The sequence below is a fragment of the Anser brachyrhynchus genome (genome assembly GCF_964034855.1).
Source record: "Anser brachyrhynchus genome assembly, chromosome: 1".
Classification (NCBI taxonomy): Eukaryota; Metazoa; Chordata; class Aves; order Anseriformes; family Anatidae; genus Anser; species Anser brachyrhynchus.
Genome location: NC_137694.1, coordinates 39727491 through 39753688, shown reverse-complemented (window position 1 = coordinate 39753688; position 26198 = coordinate 39727491). Strand labels below are relative to the sequence as shown.

Below are 26198 nucleotides of genomic sequence, written 5' to 3'. Positions count from 1 at the left end.
GTTAAGAAATACGGCGGTGAAATATGCAAAATCTACTGTCAGATTTTATCTTTGGCCTTTGTTAATGTGTATCCAATGGGTTTCGTCTTGGCATGTTCCACACCATCATTAGGCCCATGACTCAAAAGGGAACTGTCATGAAAATCTGAGCATCCAAAGAACTCCACCTCTTCAATGGTAGAACAGAAGGCAAGATAATGATCAACAGCAAGGAAGAATGTCTGCATCAAAATCTTGTTTCTGAGAAACTGGCATGCAGACCAAGCAGCTATCACCTTAACACAGTAAGTGCCTATGGCAGAGGCAAAAACAAGGGGTATTAGATATACGTTAGTGTTCAAGAGACATAACAGATGGATTCTTCCAGAACAGGAACGAGCAATAACTGTTTTAGATGAGAGTAAAATAAGTATCCACAATCACATCTAATCATCTGATTCAATACTGATTAACACTGAATACAAACCAGGCGTATTTCTTTGACGTAATATTGGATTAATTTAACCTGTTTAATGAGTGGTGATGAATATGAAGATTTAGAGCCCAGTAAGGAAGAACTAGGGGTGACACAAGACTGCTAACCTCAAGAGGGTAATTTATCTTATCCCATGTTATGTGGCTTTGAGAGGTTGGGAGTGCATTTGTCTCCATTATCTGTCAGTGCCATGCAAGGAGACAAGCTCAGATCTATAGGTCTACCTTTGGGACGCCTAAAGTAAAGTGTGAAGCATTCCACCTCACATATTCACTAACACCCTGCCCCAAGGAATGAGAAAGACGGGAGAAGCTGACAACATTATTCACACTCTCGAGAAACTGTAGGATCTTTCTTATTTCCTATGACACTATTTATTGGAGCTCTCTGAACTACCTTTATTAAAGCTTAGAAGAGATACACAGTTCCATTCATCTTCTCTTTATCAGTCTACCATCAATACATCCCATTTACTACAATCAACTTTGTTTCAAATTGTTCTGAAATCCTTTACAAAACATTCTAAATAGATAAAGGATCTTCAAGAAGGGAAGAGAGAGCACCAAGGTTCTGTTCTTGTTCAAGAATTTTGGGAATGTATTTCCATAAGCTATGTTACTGCCAAGGCTACAGCACTCTGGATCCGCAGGGTGTATGCACGTACTAGAGCTGAGAACAGAATTATGTTTAAAAATCTGAAAAACAAACAAGCTTGTGAGAATTCAAACACAGTGGGCAAACTGCAGCTTTCTTTTATTGTTATTATTCTGCTCAACCCTGCTTGATTAATTTTATGGAACCAAAATGCACCAAGAAAGAAGAAGGAATATATTTACATATAAAATGGGCGAAAGTTTAGGAAATTATAGAGCTTAATGTATTCCTTGGAGGTAACGATTCATTTATGTTTATTTTTGAGAAATCATTATGCTGGACAATAAAAGGATAGCAAACATTTTGGAAGAATAAAATCTCCAAAATAAATTATATTCTTTCAGCTTTCTCCAGATCTCAATGTTATAAAATTTTACTAAAAATAAGATCTGTACTTGTTTCAGAAACAAAATCAATTAACATTAATATATAGGAATATCATATCAAGACTTACCATATTAGGACACTGGAAGAATTGAGTCAAACCTTTCTGCTGTGGAATGGACATTATCTGTATCAAGTTGAACAACACACTAGGGAGTACTTCAGAAATCTCTATGAAGGATGGGGCATTTTGAAGAAATACAGTCTATTTGCTTATGTTGGAAATTGTTTTTAAAAGGACAAGTGTGGATTTAAGTCATTTATGCATTATTTTATTACTGAAAATAATATGTAGGGGTTAAAATAAAAGTATGTATTCCACAGTTCTCTCCCTCAACACGTACGTTTATAGTGGTAGAAAAGATGATAACCCATCAGTACCACTAGGGACCACATCAGAGGACACAACTATGCTTTAAAACAGCCAGTCTTCTCTGAAGTCAGTCTAAACTACCAATTACTACCTCTGTGACTGGTCAATAAGGTTACTCACCTTTTCTCATGTAGCAGTCAGAGACAATTGCCTGTTTTTAATCTCCCCACCATGTAACATTATACTGGGAGGGAGAAACGCATTCTGTGCCTTGGACATGAGATAGAATCAGCGCTACATCCACAAGGCTAGTAACATGCAAAGCGTAGTACTGCTCTGACAAAAAGCGAAGCGATTTTCTGAACTGTGCTTTGCAGCCAAGAGGGGAAAGCTAGGCTGCCTTTAGGCTAATGGTGGCCTTTTGAACATGGACTTTTTGAGGAAACTGAAAGGTTCTGTGTCATTTTGATAGCCCTCAGAGCTTGTTTTTGGGATGCTGCTGTGCATCTGTCACAGCAGAGCTGCTGTGCTGTACTGCAGCATCAGCGTGCGACTCCACGGCTTGTCCCCACAAGAGCTTTCACATGCACTTTCATACACCCAGAAGTTCAGGTGCTCTGCTCCCAAGGTCTGCCCCAAAACACTCCTCTTCTAACAGACTCTCAATGCTTCTCTAGTACTGCTCATGGTAAAGGAGCAGAGAAAGAAGTAGGTCTACTCCTGGTCTGTCTTTGCCTGGGAGAGAGGAAATGAAAAGAAAAAAAATGCCAAACACTTCTTAGAAAGGTACCATACAGCTAGCCAGCCAATTAGAGTATCTTAAACATAACTATACTTAAGTATAGTTACTTTTTTATTATTATTATTTCTTTAGAAAGATGATAGATGAAGTAAAAAAAAAAAAAAAAGATAACAGTATACCCTATCTACCACTTTTAGTCAAGTCCACATATCTTATTGCTATTCTTTGAATACTAACTATAAATCTATTTGCAAATATGCTTTTCTGCTTCTCTAGATCTCTCCTTCAACCAAATCTGTCACACACAGACCTGCTTGTAAGGCATATATTCAAGACAGTACTACTAACCAGAGTCAGAAGTTTAAAAGAAGCAGGAACCTATCTGTGCATCCCCTTTAGAAGAATATTTCTGCTTATGTAGTATCTACATATACAAATGGGTTTACAGCGTAAATATTTAGCTCAACTACTTTTTTCCATGGTGTATGAGTAACAAATGCAGTAGCCATCCACTGCAGTTCACCATTAATAGAAGAAAGCCAAGTTTTTACAACATGAAATTTTGCAAAAAAACTCAGTGTTCCGGCATAGTTACCTGTGAAAAAGCAGCAGGATCCAATATCCATAAAACTGCTTTGGAAACTATGTTTGAAAACATGTTTCTTATTCTAACGTCTGGGTGTTTTTTAGGTAGAAAAATTTGGCCAGACTATGCAGGTTGGGCCTTTAATCAAGACCTTGCCTTTATGTTTTATGAAGAATACATTCTAGAGCAGTGGCTCAGTACTGACTCAGAAGAAAAACACCTACCTACAGGAATCAGCTTAAGAAACAGCTTTTTTCAATGCCTAGATTTTCTCTAAAGTCAAGCCACATATGACTGCATTCAGTTGATGGAGAAAGAAGAAAGCCACATACTGATTTTGCATAACTGCAAATTATTTCAGTTTTATTAGACATAAAGCATCTCTGAGGTGCCAAAAAAAAAAAAAAAAAAAAAAAAGGAACAGACTGTTACCCGACTGAATATGTATTAGTTCTTCCAATAGTCTAGGTATTTCAGAATATTCTGCAGTATTCTACTAGCCAAGGAGTACATGGGTCACGGTCCACTGAAATGATAACCTATTTATAACTCTGTAACATTGCCAATGGGAAGAGGATACAAGGCAAGAGTGAAAGGCAGTGCAAAAAGCAAAAGGGGGCTCTTCCTCTCCCTGTCATACCTACTTCTCTACTACATCTCTGGGCTATTAAGTAAGGGCTAATTACTAGTTTATGTCATATATTCAGGCTAGCACAGGCAGCAGGAACAGAGTGGTAGGGCACAAAACTGTTTTTTACTGCAGTGAAGCTGGAAAATCACTGAGCCATAATTTCTGTGTGACATTGTGCCTGAATCTCAAAAAATCTCTGGTGACCATTTCTAGTGAAATGTACCTCAGTACTGCCAATTCTTGCAAGCCCCTGCTCAAATATGCCTATAAATACGTTAGCAAACGGAAAAGCCAGTAACATCAGGAATTCTTTTCACACAGCCTTTGACATCATAGTGTTTTACTGATGCAGTGTTCCCAGGGACCTCAACAATCTCAAAATTTGAAAAGTTCCACTACTTTCTTCTCATTCTTCACTTTGACTACCAACATATTGGATGTATTGACTTCAAAACAGGAACGATTTCATTGTCTCAATTCATAAAGAAGGCATTACCTAACCAGCACTATACATGTTAATTACATAACTCTGGTCATAATAAAACACAAAAAGCTGTATAAATTCCAGAAATGGTCAACAGAACTCTGACTTTACATTCTGTGTGAAAAACGTCATGTGGAAAAAGAGTCTGTTCCAGCAGACTACAAGAAAAGAAGGATATTGGAAAAATGATATAACAGCATAAGTCAGGGCAAAAAAAATTCCTGAAGCTTGAAGGTGCCTTCCATCACAAATAAAATACAGCACAAGGCATGCTTAGTAAAAAAAGCGGGGGTGGGGGGGGGGGGGAGGGGTTGGGCTGGAGGGAGAGGAGGAGAGAATGGGTGCTTTAGGGAGAAACAGAAGGAAAAAAAAACATTCCTTGTTCATTAAAGAAAGTGGAAAAAGATTATTTACCTCCAAAGTGTTAAATTGAACTTGCTGCAAAATTGATCAGACCTCTCTAGACTCGGAAATACCCTATGGCAATTATTGATCAAGAGTGTGCTACAGACCATGTTTATGCACCATACAAAAAAAGGCAAGGGAAGAGAACTAAAGTGTGTTTAAAACATATTTAACTTCAAAATGCACTCAGCTGCTGAGCTAATGATTGTATGAGTTGTTGCAATAATGTATTTGAAGATAAATTATCTTCAGGCAAACATACCTGGCTAGATTGAATGCATCATCGATCAAGCCTGCTCGATTACTGACAGAGATAACCTATGAGGAGCAACCAGAAAAATGGAATCATTTAGGGTGATGAAATAGTGAACGTTCACATATAAAAGCTGATTTTAGGGCTAAGAAGAGGAACTTACCTCATGGTTCCTTGTTAGTTGATTAATTAGCAGCCTCCAATTCCTAACATCATAATTAACTCTAAAGTAGCCAGTCTGGTTGATGTTCCCCAGCAACCAACTTGCCTCTTCCAAAGCAGGAATTCTGTGGTGTTCTGGAAACAAAGAACAACATAGGAATGGGACTTGGTTTTGAATTTAAAAATTCTAAAAACATATTTGTTAAATTCTTTCTGCAGAAAGGTAGTAAAATTGATTCAAAGACTAACAAAAGCAGTGGGGTTAATTAATATTTTTCTTTATCTGTTTTATGTAGAAACGCCAGCTGAGGCTTCTACTGAGACCTTTTATCCACAAAGAACTCCAAGGGTCTTTTTGCAGCTAATAGCATTTATCCAAGTGCCCGTTTAAGTCTGGTACCCTGACGCTGGCCCTGCTACAGCAGCTTTATCAAAGTACAATTCTATTATTCAACGGATTTGCTACAGAAAGAAAACTGAACCTGTGATTCAAAATAAATAAATAAATAAAAAATCTTAAGTGTTTCTGCATGTAGTCAATAAAGCTTCTGTTACTGGATTTTAAATTAAAGTATTTCCAGTTATAGAGTTACAAGCTACTAACCACTGCTCTCCTCTAGAACTATACCTATTAACCTTGTATCAACTAACCCATTTTTCCTCTTTCCCCTCTTTTTACGTAAGCACTTAGGGGCTGAAAGTATGAATTTATTCCAGTATTTGTACAAGCTAGAAGTCAGCCAGTCCATCACTATTCACAGAAGTAGGGATTCCAACAACAAAAACACTTGGAACACACAGCACATGCTTTTTTCACTATGGGAAGAATCATCATAGAATGAAGCATCAGGCTTATATGTTTCTTGAATAATCCTTCAATTTAGCAAATTATTCTGACATAACTGATTATGAGAGAGAACTCTAAAAATTCAGCAATGTTTTTTCTACTATAGTAAAACCAGTGTTTATGCTCTTGACATATTTATGCTCCTCATGTATTTTAAAAATAAAAAAGAAATATGCCATATTTGTTTCAAATGTAATTCCAACAGGAAATTGTTTGGTATGCTTGAATTCTTTGAAAGTAACAAATGGAAAAAAACAAGTTAACAATATGGTCTTAACAATTCACATACACCATCTAGTTCCTAGACTTACTAGAGAAATGGATTTGTTTACAGCCTTTCTTGTAAAAAAGTAATTTCTGAGGAAATAATAGATGACTAGAACTATAGATAAAAGTTATGCTTCTCCCTTGACTAAATATCTCTAGCAAACACAGAAATAACTGCAGTCTTAAGGTGCAAAGAATACGAAAAGCAGTGAGATACAATCCTAAAAACACCTAATTATGTGTTTATCTTTAAAGTCATAGAGCTGCTTTATGCACATGAATTCAGATAAAAAGCTGAAGGATTAAAAAAGAAAGTCGTCTTCTCACCTAGGTAGCTCTGACATCATTAAAATCTCTTAAAAGTTCCCTTCTTAGAAATATTAAGCCTAAAATAACTCAGTTGTTGGCTATTCGATTAAATTTTTACCGTTCTTTTAGGGTTTGTCTAATTGACTTGCACCGACTCAGACTAATTATGTAAATGATTGATAAAAAAACATACAGACCACTGTATTAGTTATCTTTGATTAAGTACTGACATGTCCTTTATATGCAGAAATAGGACTGTGGAAAAAAAAAAAAAAAGAAAAAAAAAGAAAAAAAAAGAAAAAAGAGAAAAGAAAGAAAAGAAAGAGAAGAGAAGAGAAGAGAAGAGAAGAGAAGAGAAGAGAAGAGAAGAGAAGAGAAGAGAAGAGAAGAGAAGAGAAGAGAAGAGAAGAGAAGAGAAGAGAAGAGAAGAGAAGAGAAGAGAAGAGAAGAGAAGAGAAGAGAAGAGAAGAGAAGAGAAGAGAAGAGAAGAGAAAAGAAAAGAAAAGAAAAGAAAAGAAAAGAAAAGAAAAGAAAAGAAAAGAAAAGAAAAGAAAAGAAAAGAAAAGAAAAGAAAAGAAAAGAAAAGAAAAGAAAAGAAAAGAAAAGAAAAGAAAAGAAAAGAAAAGAAAAGAAAAGAAAAGAAAAGAAAAGAAAAGAAAAGAAAAAACAGAACTAAGTCCTACAACTCTGCCTGATTCCCAGCCTTGAAAAAGGTAAGCAAAGTGTTAGGTGGAGAGACATAGGTAGTTAAAAGTGAAAGGTACAAGGCGATCAAACTGTATGAGGACCTGGATGAGGACCTGGACCAGCTCATTAAGGAGATATGCCAGGCTGTGGCTAATCTCAGCCTTCCAGAAGTACAAGGACACCTACATCCAAACAGATGTCTCTCCAGCTCAGAATTTAGTCTGTAGCCCTGCAGAATCCTGATTTCCAGCATTCCCACAACTTGGTTTGGAACATAATTTTAACACCAAACGTCCTTCCTTCCACGGAGGTTTGTTAAACAGTGGGCTGCCTCTCAGTCCTAAGCAACTTCTGTTAGACTGTTCTACTGAGGTTGTTTCTCTGTTTAAATAGTTTTTTCACTGGCCCTGAAAGCTGAATCACCAGTTGCTCATGTCCAGCCTACACAGAGAAGAATCAAATCTGATTCCTGTGTACATTCAATTATCTTATTCAAAGAAAAACGTGTTTTTCAGACATACTGTAAAAAATCGTAACAACTTACACCATAGTGCTAAAAGCACTTTCTTAGAAGGGCTTGAGTTCAAATACCTGCTGTAAAACAGGGAGAGGAGAAAGAATTTGAATCTAGATCTACTCTATCCTATTTAATTTACTCAGCGTGGTGCTGTGAATACAGCCTGTCACTGCTAAATCTCAGCTATACTCTGAATCAATCTCTTGGATTTCTTAAAAGCAACAGAAAAAATACCCACTTCTGTAACTAGGAGAGGCTGTGGAGGGAAACAACAACTTTTAGAATTTCCCTGGGTCTTCAGGAGTTTTGTGGGGTCAGGAAGAGACTGCTTGTACACAGCAGAACCTGCTGTGTTAATGTAGCACTACTTTCTGCTTATGTTATTTCTTCTGCAAACTAGCTCTTAAATGCCACCATAGCTGAACGTAGCTACTTATATCAGATTAATCGTTGCACCTCTACAACAACTAAAAACCTACCAAATGGGCTATGAGCACACATTAAAAAATATCTGGGGAAAAAAAAAATACATTAAATAGAAATTTTCAAGACCAGATCTAATAAAAGAAACAAGTACACATAACTTTTTCTCGTTTGACTATTTGTATTTTTTTGATCTCTGCAGTGAGGAAATTACTTATGTTTTAATACAGTACTGGATGATACTTGCCAGTCAAATATGAAAACTTTAAAATAGCCTATCTTATAAATAACAGCTGTGGAACTCCTCCACTACATACTGCTTTAAGAGAGAACAGTATCATTTCAAAGCCTGATGGCACTATGGCTGTTTTGGTCAGTTTAAATCCAACCATGACCCCATGCTATTATTTTTCGATAAGACCATTCATGTGTTGACCTTCTCCTGAAATAGAGGACAGGAATCATTCATGCCTTTCCAGCTCATATAAGCAGGTGGTTATTTTAAGGGACTGTTAGATGCATGTGCTCCACGTAGTTCTCTATAATTTACTGGAATTTTATGTTTGAATCTGTCGATCCTCATGCCTTCTTATAAAAGAAATTATTTCTCTTGGTGATTATAGCTCTGAAAATTTCTATACACCTGTGCAATTTCTCTACTTATCACAAACACATTTATTAGTTTCCCATTTAAAGTATTATAGTTAGAGAAAAGGTAGTCATTCAGTGTCAAACCCTATATTAAACCATTCACGACTTTCTAAACAACAATAAAGATTTCATTTGGGAAGAAATCTACCTTTGATGGTTCTGATTCACCTTTTAAAATTCACTCTAAAATATATACACAGTTGCATTTGAGATTAAAGGGTGGTTTTTTTTAAATCTTCTTCCATCAAAAAGGGTTTTTCCATGGTCATGTTTTGCTTGGATACCTCAGAAATTAACACTGTTCTGAAACTCCCAGTTTTGCCACATAAATATAGAAAACATTTAGGAGGAAATGGTTAATTTTTACAACACTTGTTTTGAACTAAAAAAAAAAAAAAAAAAACAGTCAGGGTCTGGTTCTCATTTTCTCTGCTCTAGAAGTGTGAGACAATCCTCCAGCTGGTGCTAACTGCAAGTGGCTTGAAGTTTGAGCTCTCACAGCTCTCCTGCAACTTCCACTCCATCAAAACCTGCAGGAATGATGGAAGCTTGCTCCTCCACACAGCAACATGACCACCTTGCAAGGCAGGTCTGGGTGAAGGGCAACCCTCTGCAAGAAACTATTCCAGTGCTGACAAAAGCGTGGGCTACAGACAGTTCTACTACCACTTCAAGTGTTCAGACTCACAGTTGTTATTTTCGTTTAACTTTTCATTTTACGCAACCCCTAGCACACTGGGAAATTGGTTTATGCTGGTGGAATCACTGTTGGTAGAACTGACTCCATTTTCCTGTAAAAAGAACTGCATGAGACGAACACAATTTCATGCCAAGAGCAGCAAGAGAAAATTTCCTGACCAAGAAAATGTTCCATGAGGAATTTCATCACAGTCATATTATTTTGTGAAAAGATACTGGTTTTAGCTAAATACTGCAAAACTTTTTCCAATATCTTCTCATACAGGGAGAAGGCAAACCAGAAGGAAAAACTATTTCCATCTCATGTGCCCAGTTGCCTTAGCTCCATGTTGAAAAAATGTTTTGGTATTGTGAACACTACAGTAAATTTATCATATCAGCAAATATGATCATGTTCTGATACACTTAGTCTTTCCTCAGAGTATCCTTCCATTCCTTAGCATTCCTATATGGTGGAACAGCTAACATCTAAGGTGACATTACACAAGTGTAAATAGCATTTTCCTGTTAGGATTTTTGCTCAGCTGCTGGGATAAAAGGAGTAATTTTGCCTCACCCTACCAAAATTGTGCCAAGATTGTAGATCTTGTATCCCTGCTCCTGATCATGGCTGGCTGAAGTTATAAAACAGGACCTATTAATTTCTTTTACCTCACGTCACTTCCCTTCCTCCCATTTTTGAAAGAAAAAACAAGGGAGTGTGGAAATAATGCAGGTCAAGTTCAGCAGCTGTCCAACTCTCAGCATAAAATGATTAAACAAATAAACAAATAAATAAATAAAGTATTATTTTTACACTACTCTATTACCCTATGGACAGTCATCAAACCCCATCTTGGAAGCAGCGTGTCTTCTTTGTAGCACCATGGAGGAAAACCAGACTAAGGGGCTTACAGCTAAAACAGAGATTATCTAGTTGGAGGTGGCATGATACAGTAAATTGAGTTTTGCTAATTGGAAGGCAATTGCCCTGCTGAACTTTATTTTCCCCATCTCCTGGCAATCCTGTGCAGATACTAAGAGGAGTCTAAATGATCCACTTTACCAGAGGCAGAGAGTTCCATCAGAGGCGTACTTCTCCGGGACAAAACAAATCAGTCAAGGTAGAGGAGGTGAGGATGGAAGTGGCAGTAAGGCAGACTGTAAAACTGCTTCAGTCAGTTTAGCAGCATCTTCTGGATCATATTTCCTACCTGGAGCCTGAGTGCCAGCACACTCATGACCAGGGAACAGCAAATATGCTTTTTTCCACAGCTTTGCTCACCTATTTGAAACAGATAGCAGCTAAACCTCTTCACTTGAGGTTAAGGCCACTGTCTATGCTTCTCCTGGATCTGTAGAAATGTGATGGGTAGGACTGTGCTTCCATACTTAGTACTCTTAGACAACAGCAGTCACCAACTTCTCTGCAGAAGCCTTGCAGAGCAGCTGTCTTGTAGGGGTGGACTAAGATCAAAGCAGATCCTTGACTATTTACCTGCTATTGGTTTGAGGCTGATCCAAAACACTGGGGACATTGTGTTCATTCATCATTACAGAGACCATAAAAGAGGCCACTTATCTAGAAGAAACAGAAACCAGCCCTGGATCTATGACAGAGCAGAAGTTCGTCACACTAATAATTTCCACAATGCCTAAGCTAAGTGACTTGAGCCTTCACTGTTCAGGTATCTTTTCATTTCTCTTACAATTCTGAATCTTGAAGAAAGTCAGATAAATTTGATTTGAGTATCTGCATTCAATTTCTCTCACTTGAAGAGCAATGTAATTGATTCCAATTTTCCAAACATCCTCAGGTATAGTTTGTTTCATCTCCAGCTTACAGAGCTGTTCTCTGACTACTCCCTGAGACAACACTGAAGCATGTGTCCTTGTCACAACAGGAACTCTTCATGATTCTTCCTGCCCACACAAATCAGTCCTGGAAACTGCCCTTTCCAGTCTCAGAGTCCCTTTCAGATCTCCTGGAAACTAACATACAAGCTGCAGAAATCTCTAGAACTATCACAGAAACATCTACAGCAGCCCCAGTACATAACAGCATACACAATGAATCAGATATTAAGCAAATCTAGGGCTTTTCTTACCGATTTTTGTATGCTGAGGAATTATCCAAATGAGTTAGACAACAATAAACAGAAGCAAGAGAGCATCCTTGATGTACTCATAAGTTTACAGTCTCATTTTAACGAGACATAGCAAGTGAGTGATTGAGAAAGTAATGAGGAAGAACAAAGATAATGACAATAGATCACAGTGGCATTGATTCTCTACACAGGAAACTCATGATTCAGAAAGGTTCCTCTTTAATTTCTACATAACAGTAACCCCAAAATCATTGCTCACACTGGCCATCATTAATTCGCTGATTTTTGAAGGCATTCCAATAGGTGTAGCAGATCTTAAAAGAGTGGGTAGTGGTTTTATGGTCTTGTTCCTCCACAATGCTCTGCAAGTAAAAGGCAATGAGGAAGCAACTGTGCAGATAATAGTGATATACTGAACTTTCAAGGCAGGAGTGAAGGGAAGGAGGCACACATGTACAACCTAATGAGATGAGATGAGTTGAGATCAACTCTCTCTGAAGTCAATGGGAATCTTTCTGTTAACTTCAATGAGAGTTCAATCAAGCCCTAAAGGACAAGAGTGGAGCAGGTCATTAAGGCAGACTGTGAAAGCTCAAAGAGGTTTTCAAGTATTCCTGAGGTGTTAATATTAAAAAGTATGGCCAATGCAATATCACTTCTGCAAAGTGAGACAGCATCTTAGTGTGCTCTGACTAGGGTATGTTTCCCAGGTATGAAAAGCACCCTGGTGCCAGGCACATTTTTAGACCATCACAACATGGGAGCAGCATAAAACATCCTACATTCCGATGGGCTGCAAATGATCAGGATGAAGGAACAGGTACCTTCAAGTACTAGAAAGTTCATTTACTCAAATTTCCACTGATCTTATACCAATCATTTCTGCTTCTGCTGTTTGCTAAGCTCTATCAAACTATTACCTTTTGGTGACTTACAAAAGAGAAAAAAAATGGAAAAACACAGACACAGACAGGTTTGACTCATTCCTCTCTCCAGTTAAATTTCTGTCAGGGGGGAATCTCTACACCCCTTAAATTTTACAAGAAGGGGTCACTTCTGCCGCTACAGCCCATGTGTCAAGGGGATGCATGGCACCTTCTTTTCCCATCCTTATATTCATTTTATTTAAGTCTCCACATTTTTTTCCTCATCCACTTCAATTCCAGTCCAAAACTGTCAGCTGATGTTGCATGAACTGCTAAGGAAATAGGGAAATATTTCATGAAATTTCTATGTTGAGATTCCTTTTTTAAAAAAAACACTGGTATCCAGCCCTAGCTGTTCTCAGGACAATAGCTCTTATGATCATGTAAGAATTGAGAAGGGAGAGAATAAGTGGTAAGCAGAATAATAAAATTTCAAAGTCCAGTATCTGCTTATCTAATAGGGATAACTAATACTTTGACAGATCAATAAGAAAACTTTTAAATGGCAGTAAACATTTCTTAGCCCTGGTTTAGATTGTGGATTGGAATTACAAAATGCCAGAATTATAAATAATTTGCATTTACTAAGTCATACTCATCAGATGCTTTGCTACAAAAATATTACATTTAACTTTTATAAATCAATAAATTGAATTACATTCATCAGTAATTTGATATACGTTGCTAAATACAAAACACTTAGCACTTAGGTACACATTTCTATGTAAAAGCTTTTCATTATACTGTAATGTCTGTGATAATTATAAATCTTCTTGCTTGCTGCTTATCCTTCATTCCTCCTCCCTCCCTTCCCGACCCTTCCTTTTGTAATTCATTTCAAGTAGCTAACACTGGGTGCAGAGCAACTAAACAATTATCTAGGATCAATTCCAAAGAAACAGTTGAGGAAAACACAAGTATGCTTTATAAGATTCCACTGGGAGGAAAGTTTATTTTTACCTGATTTGTTAGACACCCATATAATTGCCTCTGATGAGATGTGGCTCGTATTTCCTACTGCAATTGTTAATGGAATCTGCCACAAGTAGCTGCAAGACAAAGGAGGGGGAATCTAAGAACAAAAATACTGAACTGATTCTTCTCACAGCAATCAGGGATCATGTCAAAGAAATCAAAACACAATTTCAGTAGCAGCATAAAGATGTGGATTCTAACAAGTTATTTCGATTTTGAAATGCATTTGCTATTAGCAGTAAAACAAAGAAAAAGTAATTAATCTAAAAAAAAAGATATTTTACATTTTTCACACACTATCGTCATATGAGGACTTTTTGCAAGGTTTTCCTAATTTAACAAAATACTTCACAGAAGAGGAAATAATGATTTCCCACAGAAAGAGCATTCAGTATGTTTACTTAGAAAGAGAGAACCTCCAGGTAAAACATGCTTTGATTTATAGGGACTCCAAAGTTTAAAAATAACACACACTTTTAGCAACTTCTTAAAAAGCTATGACAGGCTTTCATAGCTGCTGTTTTATAAAACCAAAGTGAATGGGATGGATTCTCCACTTTTTTGCAACATTTTTTATCATTGATATGTTTTGCAAACTGGACAAAATGTGCTACATGTGGATTTGGAGATAAGCTAGTATAATCAGACCACAACGTTCTTCTAGAGTATCACAAATTGTTTCTCATTTGGAATAAATGTTATAATTTTCCTAAGATTTTTACAACATTTTTATCTGAACAAACAGAAATCGACTGTATGAAGTCAATCTCTTAGAGCAGATGGAAAGGAGGAACTCTTGCGTGCCTTCATCATTATCTCTACTCCTCAACTCCCCAGAATACCATTTCACTAGCTGGTGAAAGAATAAACACCTCCCTCACAGGCCTGCCATCTCATTCTGCACACCTAGGGGAAGCACCCCGTTATGGTACAGGTGGTCCCTTTGGGGAGCACATGTGCTTTAAGCAAGGCAGCATGGCAAGAGAATGGTCCCAGCTCAAATATCACTGTACATAATCACTTAGATACCAAATAAGTATATCATTTTAGACTGACGTAATCAAAATGGCACAAGGATGAGTGGGGGCAAGTTCTTGACATCTACATCAGCTTCTCCCTTGCCAGTACGCAGCATTGCAGAACTAGCCTACGATACCCAAAAAAATTAAGTTTGCTCACTTCTGCTTATTCAGAAGCCTGCTCCAGTGAACTGTGAACACTACCAAATGTGCCATAACCAGAGCCAGCGTATGTTGGCTTGCAAGGGTTGTGCCTGGGAGCACATCTGTTGTTCGGCACTGGAAATCACACGCATCATGCAACACGCACCCCAGAACGCTCTCTGTGCGGATTCAGAAACAGTAAACTACTACAGCAATTTCTGTTCTCTCACAGATTTCATCAATAAGACAAGGATTATTTGCTTCTATTATTTCAAAGTCCAAATCCAACAAATACTTCCACACATGGGCAATTCTGCACGCTCAATGTACATGCCCTGAGAGCAGCCCTGCTCTGGGAGGTTTGGCTGCCAAGGCTCAGGGTCAGTGTGGCATCCCAGCCTGGCCTCATCACTGTGGACTTGCCTGGGGATCTGGACTCTGGGCTGAGCCTGGCTGCCACCCCTGGGCCTTTGCTGCTGCCATGCAGGGGTCCTGGCAAAGAGCCCTTCACAAACAGCCACCCCTTGCTGCACCCTGATACCTGACTCCTCAAGCACAGGCTTTTGCAGCACACAAAACTGGACTGTACATGTTGAGAAATAGTTTTCCACGCAGCAGTGATTCAGCAGAGAGGGGGAGATATTTGGAAAACTGCACAGCTGAAAGAGCTATGAGTGACATTGGAAAGAAAACATGGCATTTATTGCCATATGGGAGAAGAAAAAAGTCCCATGTGACTTTGGATTGTCTGAATACTGACTGGTATCATGACACACTAGGAAAATTAATAGATACACTGATGCACCAAAGACACACTTCAGATAAGCACATGCTCTGGCAGACACTTTTTGGATAATTAAGCTGCAGCATCTGAAGATGTTACTGCCTTCCCATTCCTTGTGCTGGAGGTTACCACCTTCCATAGCACCACCAGCAGAAGAGGATGTCCACTGATGTATTTGCTTCTCCAGTTCTCATTCTGGGGTCCTCACATAAAGTTAGCTTCATTGTTACCCCAACTAATATTCTGGACTGTGAGCTACACTAATGAGGTGAAAACGCATATTCTGCTCTGCTACTCCTGTTACAGTGGCAATAACTTCAGGGTTCAACAAGTGAGGGCTGTCAGGAGATGCTGCAAATTGAGGCACCAGAGAATATTCACTACTCTCTTAAGTAGCTTATACTTTACTAGACACCTACCAGTATAAGAAGAGTCTGTTCAAAAATACTCCTAGGCAATATACTATCTTTAAAAGCACACTCAATTCTAAACAGTCAGCTCTCCAAAATGAAAAAGATAGATGATGATTGAGAAAAATGTGGCAAAATTAAGCACAAAGTTAGTACATATTTGAAAGGAACTTTGGTTTATGAAAAAATTGGAAGAACTGTATTGGCATGGTATTTTTATGACTCTTGAGATCGACGCCTACTGAAAAATTTATACTACAAAATAAAAGATACTGAGTTGCCTACATTGCTGATTTAAACATATATAAACATATACAGATACATGTGTATGATCATATACATGGACACTCATCATTTTGAGAAGGAACTTCATAAAAAGATGGATTTTATACACTGCAATCTCTGTATGGAAAAGAATATTGTATTACCTCATATTAATATGTCACTTCCAATTAAGGTAACTCCCATGGAAATAAGATCCTTCTCTGAAAAGTGATTTTGCTACAGAACAGGAGTCACACAAACTACACATCCTCAGAAAACATGTATGATTTGGTTAGGAAGATTAGTGTTAGTAGATTTAACTTTCATAACATTTGAGACCTGCTAATGTTCCTGGCATTCTCCAGAACCTCCACATTTCATCTTGGTTATTGCTTTACCAGATGAAACACAGGTTTCCTTTCAAAGAACATCTCCAAAAATCAATTTTTCCTACTTTTAATGTTGTGCTCTGCATGTTTACCTGTTTTCACCTTCCAATCACTTTCATTCTCAGTGAAACTTCTACTGCTGTTACAGAAGAAGCCATTGCTTTTTTATTTATGTGACAGAGACGTATCTGGCTCACCTGCCAAGCCCTTTTGTTAGGATGACTTCTATACACCATCTTTGAATGATCTTCATGGACTATGTTCTCCAGATATGACTAGGAAGAAGCAAACCTTTTTGCAGATTTCTATTTGCACTTTTCTACTTTAAAGATGAAAGAGAGAAGAGGCCCACTTGCCTTTTCTCCTCCTGTTTCGTCTGGAACTAGTAAACATCTTTTGATTATTCTTTTACATTCTGGAAGTACCACCAGGGTGCTCTCTGTATATGTCTGACCAGGGGAAAAAAGAACACTGTTCCATCTGGCTATCTGCTGCCTGATCTGACAAACCAATTCCAGTGAAGAGATTCTTAGTCTTGAGTCAGTGGGACTGGAAGAAACCATGTGGTCCCCCTATACTCAAAAGTATGTCTGCAAGAATTGAATGCCTGTTAAGGCAGCACACTCAGCCCCTGGGTGTAGTGTAAATAAGAAACTGCGTCCAATCTGCCTGAGATGCTGCAGAGCCTCGGAGGCATCAGCACATTATGTCCCTCTGGATACAAACTCGACCACCTTAACAGGGAACCCATGGCAGACCACCTAAATTCTGAGAAGTTCAGGACTATTTCAGGAAATTAAGGATCCACCTCTGAGGATGAGGAGAGGGACATTTAAAATTAGAATAGATACGGTAAATACAAACTGTGTTGTACATAATACTGTTCTGTTATAGACAAAGAGTTGTAGGAGAGGAGGATGCTGTTGAAAGGTAGTATAAAGGTTGATGTAGGATAACATCCACAATTAAACAGAATGTATTACTGCCTTTTGTATGTTTGGTAGCATCACATCAATGTATAATACCAAAATGTGCTAGTATTTCCATTCAGCGAACAGAATAATTCAGAGTGACTTGTTTGATATAGTAATCCAATCTTGCAGCTGCCAAGGTGCGTGTAATATCAGAAGCTAGCTAATTATGCTCTGCTCAGATTACATAGATTTTTTTTTTGTCTTAAGCCTTACATTATGACTACATAGGCAGTATTGAGGTACTTTATCTCACTCGGAAAATGATCATATTTGTGACCGTCTGTGATGAACAGTTATGTTGTAGAAACTTTGGATTTTCGGTCAAACAATTCATTTCCTTCTTTGTAAAGAGCTATGAAAAGTCGAAAAAGGAGAGTTTTTTTCTGCTGACGAAACAAAGATCTCAGATCATTAAAGAAGAAAAGGCAAGGTTCCTGGAGTTCCATATTTTGTACACCTCTTCAACTACTTATTCACATTAATGAACATTTTTGCTGGGATGTAAGCCCATACATTTTCAAGATTAATCTTCCTAGTAACTTGCTTCCACCCACTGCCTGTAGTGAACAATGCATTTTTGCAGTGACATTTCCCCTGACTTCCCTGGACTCAAAGCTAAACAAGGAAGTTCAGCTGTTCCTAGTAATGACAAGAACTCAAAGAACAATGAAGAACAATGCTCAAAGAACAATGAAGAAATCTGCTCAATATTCAGAATATACAAGTAATATGATTGCTTCATGTAAAGTGACAGAACTTTGTATGTGGCTAAAATACTACAGTAGAATTTAACCAACCTGCTTTTTGAATGGAAGAGGAAGTGAACAACCACATCCCTCTCTCCTCGGGCTTTTACAGACCTCTATTGTATTTCCCTAAAGCCGTCTCTTTTTCTGGGTTAAAGACTCAGTCTATCCTGCTGTTCTATATATAGCAGCTATACTTAGTCCTTTTTGTTGACCGCCTCTTTATTTTTTCTGTCTATTATACTCTTTTCCAGTTTAGAAAGCCAGACCTGCCCTCAGTGTTTTGAAGGCACGTCTACAACGGATTGTATCAGTGTGGTGTAATTCTTGTCTCTTTTATGCTACTTATACACTTATTTCCTAGTAATTACTACAGTTTTATTTACTTGCTTGACGGTGCCTACCACAACTTCCAGATTTCCTTCCTGAGAGAGAATAGTTTCTTCAGAACCCATCATTAAGCATCTAAGTTAGGACTGTTTTCCCCATGTGTATCATCTGTACATTTACCAACATTAAGCTTGATCTGTCATTTTATCATCGTCAGCCAGCATTGAGGGATATTTCTTTAATCTTAATCTTTAATCTTAAGGGACCCATAAGGATCGTCAAGTCCAACTCCTGTCACCGCACAGGTGTGCTCAAAATTTTAGACCATGTGACTAAGTGCACAGTCCAAACTCTTCTTCAATTCAGACAGGCTTGGTGCAGTGACTACTTCACTGAGGAGCCTGTTCCAGTGTGCGACCACCCTCTCGGTGAAGAACCTCTTCCTGATGTCCAGCCTAAACTTCCCCTGCGTCAGCTTAACACTGTTCCCATGGGTCCTATCACTGGTGATTCTGGAAAATGGGTCACCTGCCTCTCCACTCCCCCTCGTGAGGAAGTTGTAGACTCCAACACCAAAAGCTGAACACCAAAAGCTCTATGTACCTTCCAATGCTTTACTAGGCTGAGAAACAGAATTTTGAGTTGTCCAAATTATCTTAGGTTGGTAAAGCAGAAATAATGTATCTCCCACCAGCTGGCACTTATGAAATCTCAGCCATCACTTTGCTGTGACTTAGTTTCTCTGGACTAAATTCAGTTGTGGCATCAGATGAACTTCTGAGGGGTACTTGAGACATTTTCCAGGGGCTGTGAGATATGGCACAGCACGTATGGATGGCCCTGCCCATGTAGTGGCAGCAGAACATCAAACAAAATATCTCAGGGCACCTCCAACGGCATCAGTTACCTGCACACACAACTGAACTGGCCTCTCCATCTGCTCAGTGTTGATAACTACACCTTTCATAAGTAAATAGGAGTTTTCCAAAAGAAATTTTTACATTTTTAACTGAAAACAGCAAAATTTTTGAAACTAAGCATTTCAAGAGAAATAGAAGGCTTCAGCATAGTTTTAGACACTGCTGAAACATGTTATAATTACTATTTTAAATAAAAGCTTCCAGTTTGCTGATTCAAAATGAATCTTGGCTTGAAATACAAGTTAATTAAAGGGGCAAGTTAAATTGAAACTGAAATGTAAGATACTGAAATGACAGAATTGAAATGAATTCTCTAAACCATTTTTTCCCCAATTTTTGCTTCATTTTTTGTCCTGATCAGCACAGGGAAATGTTTTGATATGCTGAAAATTTCTGTGGGATGGGAATCCATTTCTTGCTCATCTGCACCACTTACTAATCTTTGTAAAGTATTTTGAGAACATAAAGATCTAAGGCTGAAGGATATGATTAAAGCTATTTGACACAGAGATAAAGCAAGGCATAAAAATAATTTAGGAGTAAAAAGGTTAAAAAGAAAATCCAAGAGTAAAACTGCCCTGTTAAGACTCCTCTCTCCTTGTTTTAACCACCAGATCTTAATATCCAAAATGCTTACCTTGTCACTTCAGTTAAAGAAAGAAGTGGTACATCCAGAGTGGCTGAAGCTGAGGAAAAGAGGAGCAAGGTCACCTTGGCATTAGTTTCCTGTTCTCAGCCCTCCAGAATGGAGAATGCTCAGGTTTCATGTACACAAAGACAAGATGCTTGGGTGAGCAGTGCTGAGTTGGTAACTTGTGATCTAACTAAAGGATAGCGTGAAGTTCGGACACTAAATGAGGACAGTAAAAAGAGAGTAGAAATCTCTCATTTCTTCTACTTGCCAAGACTATTGCTCTTCCTGCTAGCAATGCAAAAGAAGGCCTCAGTTTTCAGTGGACTTTGAATACTAAGAAAATGGATGGTTCAAAGATAAATTGTTTACAGAAAACCTGAAAGTGCATTCAACTAATCTATGAAATTACAAGCCTTGTTGCTGTGATACCTGGAGGCATTTATTCCTAGGGTGAGAGCGCAAGCAGTGGTAAGGTGGTAAGTGGGAAACAAGTGAAAGTTGTTCAACAGCATAACAGCTTTTGAGCTTCTGTACATAGAAAGAGATTATACGTAAAGCAGAATTCAGCGGTGCCAGGGTAAAATTTTGTAAAACATACTTTCTAGACAGATAGTGTTGGGAAAGACAATTTAAAAGCATCATAGAGATTTTCCCAGGTTGTTATATAGTATAGTATCTCATTCAGTAAAGAGTATTTCAAGTTCCAGGGGAAGCTTGTGTGAATATCACAGGAAATCACATACTTTATTAAGTGTGATTCTACAGAGTGTTAGTTCTGTTTAATGGATAAGGAGCTGATGACACAATCATGTTGTGAATATCATTCTCACAAGACTGAAAAAAAAAAAAACAGAGATTTCATTAGATTTAATATGTGCCAGCAAAGTAATTTCAGGCTGTGCCCAGAGGCACAACACAACAGAAAAAAATTTATTCCCACTCACACAAGCATTACACCTCCTACACCGCAGCGGAGTGTCAAGGGATTCCAAGAACTCTGTCAGCACAGATGAAGGCAGATAGGAAGGGAAGATATCACTAACTTTGTAGGAAAGACAAATACAAGATGAGAAACACATAAAGGAGAACAACTTGAAGTAACTGGGAAAACTGAATACAGCTTGGAACATATCCACTGGTCATCTGGATACAGACAATGTTAATTCTTACGTTCAGAGCAAAAATGAGAAACTGGTGAAAAACACTGGTAAAAGTAGCTGATTAAGATGGATTCCCCTACAAGTGGAATGAAAAAGCAGACAGCAGCAGACTTTTTAATCAAATAAGATGTCACAATAAGCCGACTTGAATTCAGAAAAGACAGCACGTAGGTTTTATTAACTGGAGAGGTCCTGTCAGTGTCTGAGATGGATGGGACTTCCAGAATTCCAACAGATGGAAAAATTCCACCTGTCAGTGTGGAAATGAGAAGAGCGGGACGTGGTAAGTGTGCCACACCACACTAACTATGGGATGCTCATCAACGGTTTCTTGGACTTGAGCAAAATGAGGAAAACATGGTGCTAAGCTTGGGATGCTTTTCCAATTAGAAAAAGATTGCACGAAAATTACCGTGGAAGTGTTTACTCCAAGATTATCTTGTGCTACGCTAGGCAGAGGCATTTCCAGTCCCTTTACAAAAGCAAGGGATACTGGCTGCAAAGCAGAGGACTGCCTGACCTCTTGATGGATCTGAGTGGGCTCCTCCACCCTCTGAGCTCAGAAGAGTTACAGATCTCACTTTTTGGAGAGTACCGCAAGTTTTGAATTTTATTAGATGTGGAAATCATAGCTGCCTGAAAGATGACTAGAAATCAGTTTGTCAAATGGTTTTGTCTGTTAAAAAGAGAAATTCCCAAAGGACTGACTTATCTACTTTGCAAGAGATTTTCAAAGGTTCTGATTAGATGTCTGGCTGGATCCTCCTAGTATCTATTTCAGGGGGAAGGAAGACTTGGGCATTTGGAAGGTATCCAAAATTGTGGGCCTATTATCATTTTAAATAAATTATACATAACTACATACATGGAGGCAACTATGGATAATCTTTGTAAGTTGGAGAAATATTTAGAACTGCACGACAGGGTAAATGGGAAGTTTATATTCTAGTCTTGAAAGATGCTAGCACTTCTGAGAAGACTTACTTCTGATGGTAAACCTCTTTATTTGCAATTCTGCCACAATCCAGCTGCTAATTTTATATATTCTATTATGTATGATTTCATTTAGAAATGCATGTTTAAAAAGGCAATCATACTAATACATTGTAAAATAAGGCTTGATTGTTGTTTCTAAGAGAAACTATTTCTAGGATAGATCATGGATTGTGTGTTTTTTTTTCTGCGTAAGTATCTAAATGCAAAAATATGGAAGGCAAAGGATTTTCAGTGCCAATACAGTATTGCTGGAAGCACAGGAGAGTATGTATTTTAATATAATAATTAACAATATAATTAATCTGTAGCCAGATTAGTGATTAAAACGTTTAACAGCAACGTATTAGAGATGCAGGTTTTGTGGTTTTCTTTTACTCTGCCATAGACCTGACTCTTCCTGGATGTTATAAGAATCCTTGGAATGATTTTCAGTTGTAAATAAGTACCAGAGCTGGAACAGGGAAAATAATTTACATTCTCGTGTTTTAAGTCAAATATAATTCCCTCACCAGTGCAATGAAACCACTAATTCCCAGACATAAGGAAAGGTTTCAATGCCCTTAACAGCAGCACTCATGAAAGAGCCCATGTGTTTCCCTGCACTGTGGGATTGCCTTATGATGACAGCAGGCATATTCTGTTAGAAAACAGCTGTGTATCTTCAGCCAGCCCATATAAACCCCACAGTCCTTTGGTCTGATAGCTTTTTTAAGGGTAGAGTCAAGGTAATTTAAATGAGTTAATTTAAATTAAATTATCCAATTTGAAAAGAAAAAAAATGCACTGCCTGAAAATAATATAGTATTATCTGATTATAATTATCTGATTAGTGAATGAAGTTCTCTAATTTTATCTTAAAATTTCATACAAAAATAAATTACAATTGCGGTGGTTATAAATATTATGGGGCTCTTTAAAACTGACTCATTTCAGCGTCGGTGCTAGCAGAGTACCTTACTGAATTTAGAAAAATGTTGTGGGCAAAGAACAAGTACTACAAATTCTCTCTCAGTAAATGCTTTCTCCTCCCCACCTAACATTACCTTTTTACACTAGAACACAAAAGACTTTGTTTTTGGAAGTGACAAGTACTTTTGGGTGCTCAGTCAGAGATGGATAGAAAGAAGTTGGTTTTAAGCAATGTTAAGTGTCTACTCCAACAGCTGCCTCTTTACCCTCCAATAAAGGCCCTTAATCTCTCTCTCCAGCATCCTGTGTTCTGTCTTGCACCAATTACAGAATTGCACACATGATGCTGATAGTGCAAACCCCTCTCTCTGAGCTGTACCTTACTCAAGTGCATATAGAGAGCAGATCTGAGATTAGTATGAGCATAATTACAAGTGGAAGGATGTTTAATGGGCTGAGGACTAGTACTCCCTATGATGTCTCTACTCAGCCACAGGAATATAAGTAGCATTTAAGCTATGTCTATGGTCCTTCAATATGCTTTTAGAAACTTACAGTCAACATTTTTTAGTGTATTCGAATGTTCAGTTTTGATTTTTCCCCAGAATACTTTGAATTTAACCAAGATTAAAATATAATTCCTAAGATAGTTTCTGCTTCTTCCGTAAGTTTCCCTATGAGCCTCCCACCAAAATATCTTCTCTATAAAACCTGAGATTCTGTTATTGACCCTGAAGGCTCAAATACAGAGATACATTGGTAGTGATGGATTATTTTTTTTTCCATAAGAATGCAAAAGGAAGAAGAAGTAAAAAAAGAAGCATATAAGTAATTTCATCCTCTGGTCTACAAAGGGGAATCTACATCACTGATTTTACGAAGCCAACAAAATATGACGTTTATCCACCTTCATCCCTCCTATTACTTTTCCATCTGCCAAATGCTGTCCGTGCTTTCCCCAATCTGCTCTCTACTTCACTAAAGCCCCATCTTCACCACCTTCATTTCCCTGGTTCTCTCCATTTCCTTCATCTCAATTTCCCTGATTCTCTTCATTTGTCTATGCAGCTCCACCATTTCAATGCTCCAGGCTCCTGCTCCTGCTCCTACCTGCATGCACCTTGCCACACTGCATTCCCTTTTCCTCCTCTCACATCATGGGCAGCTCCCCACTGGCACTGCCACATTGATTCTGCACTTCACCTCCCCACCTTGCTCTGAATTAAAACACAGTGCTGCTGCACGCACACACAAGCTTCTTCTCTCACCATGAAACTGATCTAACTAATTAATGTGGGTTAATTAACTAGTTTGGGTACCTAGGAATTCCTGAGAGTTAGTAGAAGCAAATAAGATGAGGAAAGTGACATAGTCTGCAGTGATAATAAAATAAGCAGTGAAAAGCAGCAGCTTTTCACTGTCAGCCTAACTTCTGTCAGGATATGAGTGCTGCCACCGCACAGGAAGCAATGACACAATGCACCAATTTTATCTTCTTTAGCATCCTGGAAATTATAACACTGAAAGTTGCCCATATCCTGCACACCAGAGCAGCCTGGAAGTTTGCCTACTGAGAAGCGTTTCTCACAAACAGAGGCTGTGAAATGATTTTGGAAATAAAGTGTTAAATTAAATTGGCATTTCTGAGATCTTTGCCAGCAGCAAAATGTTGCTGAAGAGACATCAGCACAGAAATATGCAGGAACAAATTTTAAGAGCACTCTCTAGTCTGATTTAATAATAATGCTACAATCGGAAGAGCCTCCAAAAAGTAAAAGGGTGAGACAAAAGACTGAGCACTCTTCGGTGACTTCCACAGAAAAGAAAAACAAACAAAAAAAAAACATTTTGCAGTAGGAAGAGCATGAGGTACAAGTACTGGGCTAGCAACCACCACCTTCCGACAACCCCAGCTATAGCTGGCACCCAAGGCAGGCAGGGCTCCTCCATGCCCCTCAGAGAAGCAGTGCTTCTGTCTGCTAGTTTGGAGTCTTCCCTCTGTCAGACTGCTGGGGTTAAAGGCTGTCCCTAAACATATTGAAGGACAAGATCTACTGGTGTCATAGAGATGTTCCCTCAGGATGTATATTCCCAGCGTACACATAAGGAAAAGGAGCTCCTCATACTTTCTCACTCTTCTGCAAGAACAAGTATTTTCATGTCTCTGCTTGGCCAGCAAAAAAAACTGGTTAAATCAATGTCTGTCTGTGTTCATAGGCAGTTCTGTGCTTCACAAGGACTGTTGATTTTTTAATCTTATTCTTGAGAATTCCATTTCCTCTGGGTCTACTACATAAGTACCTTCCTCTCCTAGAGCCCCATTTCCTTCATCATTATGGTACCTGATATAGAGACACTTGGGTCGGTCACGATGAACCAGGGTACCACTTCGAATCCCTGGGTAGACACATAAGTGGTATCTAGTAGAAATGCTGATACGAGCCTAATCTTTCAGGTATAGTGAAAATGAAAGGCACAACAAGAAAACACTTGAAGGACATGAGAAAATGGAAGATTAGAGAATATTTCCCAGAGATGGGGAGGTCTGTCTACCGTATGCAAAACATTTGGTAAATGAATTAGCCCTTTCTCCTCAGCTTATGGAACAACTTTATCCATTCTACTGCTCCTTTTTATTACATAATTAATACTACATTTACCACATTATTCCATGATTGCTGTAAGATCTTAAAGATACTTATCAGCACTGCCCTTGTGCTCCTAACATTTTGGCTTAGGTTTAGCAGCCCCCCAGCAGATAAGTGGAAAGAGTAATTTCTCCATTGCTGCTCAAGCAATAATGTCATGCCTGTAGGTAAGAATACTCATGACAACTTCCAAACGCAGGAATGCTTTTACCATTCAAATAATTATCAGTAAAGGGACAAGCATAGCCCTTTTTCTGCAAAGCCTGCATAAATGAGCTTTGTGTAGGAAATTCAGAAGAGACTTGAAGGGAAATAAATTCTGCAGTTAATCATTCATCTTGGAGTGGAGTGACTGCTAAGCAGCTCTGCTGTCAGTTGTAAAGCCTTTCAGCTG

At 38.3% G+C, this 26198-nt stretch overlaps 1 protein-coding gene across 4 annotated transcripts in view; it reads right to left on the bottom strand.

Moving 5' to 3' along the window:
* Positions 1-26198, bottom strand: part of TRHDE (thyrotropin releasing hormone degrading enzyme) — a 208250-nt gene that overhangs the window by 39360 nt on the left and 142692 nt on the right. For all 4 annotated transcript variants that reach the window (XM_080576967.1, XM_080576968.1, XM_080576969.1 and 1 more), the window contains exons 10-12: positions 13463-13551; positions 5091-5224; positions 4937-4992 (exon numbers count right to left, since the gene is read on the bottom strand). In XM_080576967.1, the coding sequence (XP_080433093.1) occupies positions 4937-4992; positions 5091-5224; positions 13463-13551 (279 nt within the window). The remainder of the gene's footprint in view (positions 1-4936; positions 4993-5090; positions 5225-13462; positions 13552-26198) is intronic.